We start from the raw sequence: 10414 nt of genomic DNA, 5'->3' as shown, positions 1-10414 counted from the left end.
TCCTTGCATCAGGCACTGTGTAATACTTAATGGTAAATTCCTTTAAGTCGTGATACTATGTGATCAAACAATGAAATAAGAATAAGTACATACTTGCAAAAAAAAAAAACACATACAATTTTAAAACAAACAAAAATATACATAATACACAAAATGCAACTAAATGTAAAATACAGATAAAGTTTAGTGAAAAAATTTGTATCTCTTTACACTGAAATAGCAAAAAGAATAAAACAATAAATATTATATTTGCATACATACTCGACTAATCAATGGTCTTCACTTGTATAGTGCTTTTCTACCTATTGGTACTCAAAGCCCTTTACCCTGCTTCTCATTCATCCATTCACACTCACAATCAGACACCAATTGGGGAGCTGCTGTGCAGCTGGACCTACACTCACCAGGAGCAACTAGTGTATGTTGGGGTTGAGTGTCTTGGATTGGTGAAGGATCGCTCCACCTTCTGCACAACGGTCGCTAGAGCAATTATTTCTTCATCAACAAAAGTAACAAAAAACATCAAGAAATGTATAAAAGAAAGTTACGGTAAAAGAATGAGTTTTATATAAGTCCAGTAATTTGCATCCACCTTGATAAACCCTTGACGTAAATAACTTTTATCATGTAAATCAGGTGTCTGTCTTTTTCCAAGTGGGTAGATCTCCATGGTCAGTGCCAAGCAAGGACAACAAAAATGATGCAGGCAGGAAAACCTCAAAATAAAGTGGGTAAACATAGAGAGCTAGAGAGAGGTACATAAATATTAAGCATTTACGTGCAGCAACTATGAAGAACACAATCCAAAGTGGAAGATACACAGAGTAAAACTAAAGGCTTTGAGTATGCTAATGAGTATAAAAACAACCCGAAGGAGTTTTGCAACATGATTATGTGGCCTGATAAAAACAAAAGTTGAATAATTTGGTCATAATTTGCACAGGTATGTGTGGTTAGAAAAAAGGTGTCTGCATTAGGCACAGGGAGCTGCAAGGAAGAATGAATGCAGCCCAGTATCAAAGGATATTAAAGGAAAGCGTCCTGTCATCAGCCAAAAAGTTAAAACATTAACAGCCAGTGGATCCTTTAACTAAACCATTCCTGAGGGGGATTTGCTTTGCAGTTTGGATCATGGTCTTATTTGAAAAAGGTTTTTATTTTTTTACTATGACCTTCCCAGTCTTCAGACTTAATATTTTTGAAAAGCTGTGGCTAGATAACCAAGCAATCTGGCCAAATGTGGTGAATAGTATTACAGTATCACAATATACAATACAATAGTATCCTGAATGGAGTCTCCCCAAAGAGTTTGGAAAGTAGTAAAAGGGCAAAATGGAGTACATAACTATCAGAGAGGATTTCTTAAATAGGGATGCAAACTTTTGCAATGATGTTTATTATTTTACCATAGTTTTCTTTTTCTACACTATTTGACATTTATGTTACTTCTGATGATGAAGGAATTAAATGGTATCATGTTTTGCCATTTTAAAAGAAGGAGCTGCAAAGTTTTGCACTCATCTTTATACTCGAAAATCACATTTAGTTACAGTCAGGGTATAAAAATATGTTTTATTAGTAGACTTGAAGCAGCCTAATGAACCAGCTTGGCTTATTTCCAGTGGAGGATTGTTCCAAGGAACTGGGGCATAAAAGAAAAAGTCAGATGTAGAAGATGTAGGTCATTAAAAAAACCTTAACATGGATTAGCAGCCAGTGGAGGAAGGCAAAATTAGGGTGATATGATCAAATTTCCTAGTTTGGGTTGTGAGTCGTGCAGCTGCATTTTGAACCATCTGGAGGCTTTTAGTACTTGTACGTGTGAGAACGTGGCATGACAATATTCCAGTCTTGTTGATATGTTGATCAAAGGAAAGAGCAGTCAAAAATAACTCAGAGGCTCCTAACAGTCTGAGAAATTATGCAGTTTTGGTAAATGGTTACACCGACATTTGTATCTATTCAGTCACCAACATCTCAGTTTGTTTCAAAATGTAAGCGCGAAAAATGCAACAATCAATTTTTTAGAGCTGGTAGACACGTCTCAGGTCTAGCAATACCAAAAACATCATCGAGCTTCACTCAGACGTATCACTCAATATCATCAGCATAACAATGTAAATCTTGACCACTTATAATTTGGCTATTACAAGAAATGATAATAAAGAATAACAGAGGGCCAAGACCAAAGCACTGGGGCAAAAGCTGAAGTGGAAGTTTTATAGGAAACACGTTGGCCCCCATCACATAAGAATTCAAAATGCAAGAGTGAGACCAAAGAAACCATAATCAAACCATGATCTATTGTGTCGAAGGCCCCATTAAGACTGGGCAAAAGCAAAACAGACACATAATCAGAATCCACACAGTATTAATGAAAACATTGTGAACCACTTTCGTGATTGTTCCCTCACTTGAGTTCTGGGGTTTTAATGTCGACTGGTTCATTTTACATAAATTGTAATTAGATATATGAGAGAGCAGCTGTTGAAACACAACCCTTTCCTGTCTTAGATAGAAAATGTAGATTAAAAACTGAATGATAGTTGAAAATGTAATCTGTCAAGTGTGTGTGTTTTTCAAAAAACGTTTTGGAGCCACAATGCCAGTCATAAGTTAAAAGTTGGTCATTTCTTTAAATAAAAGGTCCCAAAACTGGCCAAAGCTCCTTGGCTTAGTAGGATCTAAGATGCATGTTCTCGACTTTGAATACTCATCAGTAGGGATAGTAAGGACACAGTGTCAAACTTATTCAGCTCAGAAACTAGAAAGGACATTGCAGCAGAGCTCTTAGGCAATTCGGCAGTGGAAAACAATTTTATAAATTATAAATGGGACACATACTTTTATCTGGGATGTGTTCCTGAAGATGGGCGAACATGACTAAAGACGCTATGCCTGTACATTAACTTCTAACTCAAGAACAACGCCTCCTTGACGTTTGGGACGTCCTTAGAGATCAGATCATTTCTGTCCCTCAGCTGCTTGTTCGCGCGGCTCAGACAGGCACCAGCACTTGAGATTGTAAATTTTTTTCCCATCGGGATAAAAAACATTCAGCTCGTCAGACATTTCCTTAAGTTAAAAGTAAAATAAAAGTTATTCTCGAGTCCCAAGTCACACCGCTTTTCTGTGGAACTACATACTTACGCGCGCGCTGTGCGTAATGCTCCGTGACCTTACGAATCATGACTTCGCTGCAAGTCTGTTTCTAGGGGTGTTTCCCCAGAAGCCGCACAAATTTATGAGGGGAGGGGCGCGAACCCAAGCTCTTTGGTCTTAACATGTTCTCTTTTCCACAGCCGATGTTCAGAAGTCTACCACCGAGGTTCACTGACCGGTCCTGTCTATGGCAAACCTTTCAGATCACTCCAAATGCCACGACCTCACCAATGTGACGTTCGGACAGCCCATTCCTTCGGCGGTGATGTTCTCGACCGGTGTGGTAGGAAACATCGTGGCGCTAGTCCTTATGGAGGTCCGGCGTAAGAAGACCAGCAAATCCCTGTACCAGGTCCTCGCCATTGCGCTTCTTATGACGGACCTGCTCGGCACCCTGTCTGTTAGTCCCGTGGTGTTGGTAGCCTATGCCCAGAGGAAGACTCTAGTGGGCATGAGCACAAACAAGGAGGTGTGCTCCTATTTTGCTTTTGTCATGACCTTCCTGATTCTCTCCACGCTGGCCATCCTGTGCGTAATGGCGCTGGAGCGCTACTTCTCTATAGGCCACCCTTATTTTTACGAGAGACACCTGAGCAAACGCTGTGGTTACATCATTGTTGCTCTTATATACACGAGCAGTATGCTTTTCTGCGTGGGTCCTTTACAGGGTTTTGGGAAGTACGTGCAGTACTGCCCGGGGACCTGGTGCTTCTTGGAGATGAGCCAGACAGATGGAAAGAGCAAAGTTTACATCGGACTTTACGCGTCTTTCATCCTCGTCATGACCCTGGGCACGGTGGTGTGCAACGTGTCTGTCATTTTCCTTTTGGTAAAGATGTACAGGAGGGGCAAAGTGCGCCGCAGTGGAATGTCTGTTCGCACGCGGCAAACCAGATCCATGTCCATGACGGAGGAAATGGAATATCTCCTGCCGCTGGCCATCATCACTGTGGTCTTCATCTGCTGCACATTTCCCACTGTGGTAAGCGCCCTGCTTCTGGTTGAAAACCAACTCATTGTAATCCAGCCTCACAGTTGTGTCATATGAATCAGGAACCAATAACACAAAAAGTTCCTTCTGTTACTCACGTGGAAGAAGAGAGTAATAATCAACATTTTATCAATCCGGAGAAGCTACAAACAACATACTTTACGCAGTAAATGAGCACAGTACATTTCCATGTTAACACAGATAATGTTGCAGGTCTGTTCCACTTAAGTTGCGCAGAATTCTCCAACGGAACAATCCGAGTCTGAAGATTTACAGGGCTGTTAATCAAATCTGTAAATAGTTTGTGATTCAAACATGAACATGTTATAATGGCTCACTTTTTGTCAGTCACCCATGAGAACAGTCTACATGACAGATTCTATCTATCAAAAAGCATCTTTGCTCTTCCACATTAAAAATTACTTAAACTACTAAACGTACAGTTACAGCTTCACCTCAACCAGCTCTTTACAAATCACTTTATCAGTGATGGTTATCCAACAATATACTACAGTATACAAACCGTTTTAAGAAAAGTTTGGACTTTTTCTTAAATGCAATAATCAAATTAAAATGTTTTGTTTGTTAGCTTGAACCGTTATTTATCTGTCAAAATTACAAAGAAAAGATTTTCTGTTTTCACTGACTAACTAATAAAGGCAAATGTTGAGTTTGATGCCTGCAACACACTTAAACATTTAGAAAAGAGAAAAAAAAAGAGGATTTGGAAATAAGCAGGGTAACTGGTAACAGGTGAAGACATCATGACTGGGAATAAAAGGAACATCCACTTAAGCTTCAGTCTTTGTAAGCAAAGTCGGTGTGGCTCACCACTAAAAAGAATATTTTTCAACACAACACTACAGTAATTCCAGGTCTTTCAGCATCTACAGTTCGTAATATTGTGAAAAGATTCAGGGACTATCCGAGCCCTCAGGCGGCATTGCAAGAGAAACTTCCAAGCTACTGTAATAAATATAGCCACATGGGCTCTGGGAGTACTTGAGAAAGGAGTTGTGACACACAGTCTCTTACTGCATCCAGACATGCAAACTGAAACTCTGTTACACAAGGAGAAAGCCATACTTCAGACACCCAGACTCTCAGTGAAAGATGCAAAATCAGCTCACTGATCTGTGATCATAGATGCATCTGAACTCACAGATTGAGTAAGTTGGATATGTGTAAAGGTACCATTGATGTCATTGACTTGTAGCTTAAGATATAACATCAACATCACAATTTATTCTGCACATACACTGTGTGTTATAATTCGGTGTCTGTAGCTCATTTGGTACATCAGTCATTCATGACCACAGGGTCAGTGGTTTGATTGGTGTCTGATAATCTTACTTTGAAAGCGTTGGCTGAATAACTCATTGCAATTGTATTAAAATGTACACACTTATGCTTGATATTTTAAAGAGTTATGGTTAGTATTTGTACATAAAAAGTGAATCATATGACTCTGACAGTGTCCAACCCGCTGACATTTCCACACTAGCTTTGCAGCTTTAGTTTACAGCAGCATTAGGCTCATTGTTTTGGCCAGCAACATTTCTGTTTTAGTCCCTGCTCTTATTAGGCTGATTTCCAGCAACGGAAATCTGCTATTTTTAGTGTAAAAGTCCCCCCACAAAGCCAAACAATGCACAGCAGCAAACTGTATACAGACACAGTCAGAGACTAAGTGATAACATCATAGTGGAGCCTTAAAGCAGCTTAACAGTTCTGTGTTTCCCTCAGGAGTTAGTGGAGACCAAAACCAGCGCTGACAGACATAGACTGATATTCATTATTGCCATGTTGCTCTTTGGATTGAATTGTCTGTTTTTTTCTCTCCTTATAACCCCCTCCACATATCTACAGCTCCAGGTTTACTTAAACTTCACAGGGGGGCATGTGGAGCAACACTCTGCTGACCTCAGCGCTCTCCGTTTGCTGTCAGCCCACTCCATCATCAATCCCTGGGTCTTCATTATCCTACGCCCCTCTGTTCTGAGAATCTTGTGGCGGAAGTTGCACAAACCAAATAAGTCCATGTTTATGTCGGCGAAGACTGTTGGTGCTGAGACCAACCAGACAGGCAAGAAGGCTTGTTCTGCAGCTCCAGAATCCGGAGTATGACGATGGCAGTGGATATGGAGAAGCTACCTGAGGTCTCTCGTCGTGGGGTTTAGTCTCCGTCAGACTAAAAACTAAAAAGTGCTAATGTTAGCACATCTCAGACAGCATGGTTTGAAAACAGGAAGAGAGTTTGTTGCAGTAGGAGGTCACATGACACGGCACAAAGATGACATGTTGTGAAACAGTTGGCATGACAGTGGGGCCTATCTGTGTTTGATGTGCAATTACCAGCAGGAGGTGAGATCAGTGATGAGCGAATAATCACACATTAGGTTTCATTATGTATATCAAACAATTTCATTTATCAGATACAGGAAGTATGTGGCACACATTAGAGTCTCAGGGAATTAATTCAGCCTACTGTCAGAAGGGTTATCAACGACTAGCTGTGACACTCCACTGACCTGCCAGAAACGGTTTAATTTCCCCATGTCGGTCTGACATGGGGAAATTCCCTGTCCATCATTTATAACATTGTAGTGTTGATGCTGTAATTGCACAGAACATGCATTCGCCTCTGACATTAACTGTCTAAATATTCACATGCTCTTGATCTTGGAATTGGTAGCACTTCACCAAAATGATTAAACCAACATTCATTTCAAAGATTTCTTCAGGATTATTGTTAGTCAATTTCTACAAGAGGTAAGAGTGAGATAGTTTATAATTGTACTTAAATGACAAGTTGCAATATTACATGACACAGACTCTATTGAACAGCACTGGTAGCAGTGCAGAGATATTCCCTTCTGAAAGCTTCTAAGCCAATGAGAAAATGTTCACAGTTTCTACTTGATTAGTGCGTTTTGCTGCTTCTAATTTATTGTAATTTTATAGTGAGAAGTGGGGGGTAGCAGTACGTAGCAGAGCAAGGAGAAGCAGGGCTGGTCAGAGCAAAGTTGACTGATTCTGAGGCTCATCCATATTACTGCATCAAGGTATACTGGGTTAAGGCTACTTGATGGCTAACTGGTGACAGCAGTTGACCCAGGACTGAAAATGTAATTTACACTCACATATTACTTACAACTGAAGTGTTTTATATGTGCAGACGTAAAGGAGGAAGAGTTTTCCGTATAAAATTGACTCACCCATAAGCTGATTAAATCAATAAAAAATGTGTGAAATTTTTTTTAAAGGTCTGCGAAGACAGAGATGACGTGATCTCCAATCCTCAGATGCATTTATGTCAAACTTGTTGTGAGTTTGTACATTTTTTTCTGCAATTTGTGACTCATGAGTCATTAGTGAGACAACCGACAGCCTCCCCCTTTTCCTGTACCGAGGAGATGGGGATCTGAGGGTGACGTGCATCACGACAGCTGCAACCCATCGCAGGCTTACTGTACTCTCTTCATCTCATTCTCCTTCAGTGAATACTGTAAGTGAGCCCCCCCACACCCTGCTCTAGGGATGCAACATTGTGGCCAACTCCTAAAACTGCATGAGCTGAAGCAGAAACTTCAGAGAGTCCCGATTTCAGAGTGTGGGCAGTGGTCAGTTATCATAATATGTTACTCACTGGCTTTGTTACTACGATCTGCTGAACGAGCCACATTTGTCACAATGATGTGCTTTCATACCAGGGTTTTCATACAGTGAGGTGTTTTTGACAGCTGTTGTTCCAAGACTAAACATCTGGATTTAGGGGATCGGCTTGCATTCCTGAAGGCTACAGTAGCTATGCCTAAAAAGGGCCTGGATATTGGAGGGAAAACAATACAAAAGCCGCATCTGGAACGCATGCGTTATCTCAAGGATTTTCTTTGCTAAACTGTAAATATGTGTTGTTGTTTTTTTTTTGGTCCTTTATTTGCACTTTCTATCAATCATTTTACCTGCACTGGCCTAAAGTTGTAAAGGCGTCAAAGTGTTTCTTGATTAAAACCTGTGTTTTACTGTATGCTGCGGGATCATGGGGTTAGTACAGTGAGCTGGCACCCAAACCGTTCATCGACTGATAATGAATAAAATTATTTCATTATCAGAGTCTGCTCATAACCCCGGCCGGCTGTGGCCTTTCTGTGTGGACTTTTCATGTTCTCCCTGTACTTGAGTTGGTTTCCTCGAGATACTCTGGTTTCTTCCCACAGTCCAAAGACGTGCATGTTAGGTTAACTGGTGACTCTAATTTGTCTGTGGGTGTGTATTTAAGTGTGAATGGTGGTCTATCTGTGTATGCCTCTCTGTGTTGGTCCTGAGATAGACTGGAGGCCTGTGCCCCCCCCCTCCCTTGACCCTGAAGAGGATAAAGCGATTACAGATAATGGACTGATGGATGCAGGAACATTACTTTACTAAATATATATTTCTGTTGCTTTAAGAGCCATGAGAACTTCAGCTGAAATTCAGCTTACACTGTTGCAACAAAACATTTTTTTCGGTGACCTTTATTTCCCATCCAAAATTTCATCATCGTGCACTGGTCCAACAGAAGGAGATGGAGCTGCTCACTATACCAAAACCCTGGTCACCTCGCACCAGTACTAAGACCAGCACCAAATGCATCAATACAGTAGTTTTTTTAATTTACATTTTTATTGTTCTTGTTTCTTTAGCACAAGCTGTTAGTGGTGCCTGTGTCTCTGATGTCAACATAAATTAAAGTAAAAGGGAATGTTCAACAGAAAAGCAGAAGATTAGTGGTTGTGACCACAACATAATCTTTTCTGTATATCATGAGATATTTTCCCATGCTCTGTAACAGGATGTGATGACAACAAGGCCTGAGGAACATCTGATCTCAGATCTCAGACCAGTGTTTATATGCCACTCTGAATCAGGGCTTTAGGCTGGCTTAGGTTTAAATAGTACTTGAAGAGCAGGGGCAGCTTTCCAAGCTGTTGTTTTACACAGTCAGGCCATTAACATGCATTCTGAGTGGAGGATTTGTGGGGGCGGTGATGGGAAGGGGATGAGGTCGATGTGACTTATGCCGTGACTTTCTAACACAAGTTTATTTTAGGCTCTTGGCCATCTGCTGAGAGCCAAGCTAACAAATCATCTTTGAGATTCACTGACTTCCCCTCTGCACTTTAGGATAATGTAAACATATTTATGTCAGTATGAACGTGATCCTTATGTCACCTGGGATAGAATTAAAGGAGTTTGTCCTTAGTTTTTATTTAACTTTTGCCTAACTCATCAAGGGCCACCTCAGCAACGGTCCCAAGCCCAGACAAAATGCAAGGGTTGCGGCAGCAGGGGCATCCGGCGTAAAAACTCATGCCAAATCAACGCGTGTAACACGTTCCGCTGTAGCAAGCCCTAAAGGGACAAGCCGAAAGCCTAACGTTACATTGCCTAACTCATAGCAATGCATAGCAAGGTTACTATTTAGAGCACAACAGGGCTCAACATCCATAGAAGAAAAATGCATTTCTTATATTCTTGAAACAAAAATTCAGTTTGAACAAATCACATCAAGGTTCATGTATTCAACTATCAGATCATAACCTCAGCTTCTCTATTCTGAAAATAACATTAAGACCACCTGGTGGTTTCAGTGTTGTGGTCGACAGGGGTCAGCATGGGGACCTTTGTAGTATTCTATGCAGACCCCTGTACATTATTGAATTAAAACTGCAATATTAATGTTGTCTCTGATCTGTGTACTTCTTGTGTCACATTTTACTCTACTTACAAAGAACTTACTTACATGCAACAAACATTAGTGAAAAAAAATATTTCCATAGATATATTGGAATAACCTTCCTCCTTCACCAAAGCATTGTCAGAGTTTCTCTGGGTCACCAATACATACACTTAAATATAACATACAGTACAATCTACTGTAGAAGATCATGTACATTAAGAACATGCCCATCAATAACATACAGAACACCGCCACAAACCCATAGTATCTAATACTAAGCTACTAAGCATAGTATCTAATACCTGTGCTTCAGTTGTGCCAGTAGTTAAAACTATGAGTCTAAAATGTCAGAAAATAGTAGCTGAACTCTTTATAATACTAAGTTACAAGTATAAAACATGATTTATGTGCATAATATTGAAAATAAACACATTTATCATTTTACTTGTAAATAATATGTTTTGAGAAAAATAAATATAGTTAAGTAAAATTATAGGCTAATAACAAATTCATTCGATGACCTTAAGTCTTACTGCCAT

General features: G+C 40.2%; 1 protein-coding gene across 3 annotated transcripts; it reads left to right on the top strand.

Moving 5' to 3' along the window:
- The first annotated feature begins 2848 nt into the window (after nt 1–2848).
- Nucleotides 2849–10128, top strand: ptger2b (prostaglandin E receptor 2b (subtype EP2)). 3 transcript variants are annotated; one of them, XR_010911197.1, is made up of 3 exons: nt 2849–4144; nt 6023–6925; nt 7420–10126. XR_010911197.1 is itself a non-coding variant. In XM_067481307.1 (2 exons), exons 1-2 carry the CDS (start codon nt 3350–3352, stop codon nt 6278–6280), a joined length of 1053 nt encoding a protein of 350 aa, XP_067337408.1. In that variant the 5' UTR covers nt 2849–3349; the 3' UTR covers nt 6281–10128. The 3 variants fall into 3 exon arrangements, 1 of the variants encoding a protein (XP_067337408.1); XR_010911198.1 differs by having other exon boundaries at nt 6023–6517; nt 7420–10125; XM_067481307.1 differs by having other exon boundaries at nt 6023–10128.
- Nucleotides 10129–10414: the final 286 nt, after the last annotated feature.

The sequence above is a fragment of the Channa argus genome, chromosome 17 (assembly GCF_033026475.1).
Source record: "Channa argus isolate prfri chromosome 17, Channa argus male v1.0, whole genome shotgun sequence".
Lineage (NCBI taxonomy): Eukaryota > Metazoa > Chordata > Actinopteri > Anabantiformes > Channidae > Channa > Channa argus.
Note: the sequence above shows the minus strand (reverse complement) of the source record. Positions and strands in the feature narration are given on the sequence as shown.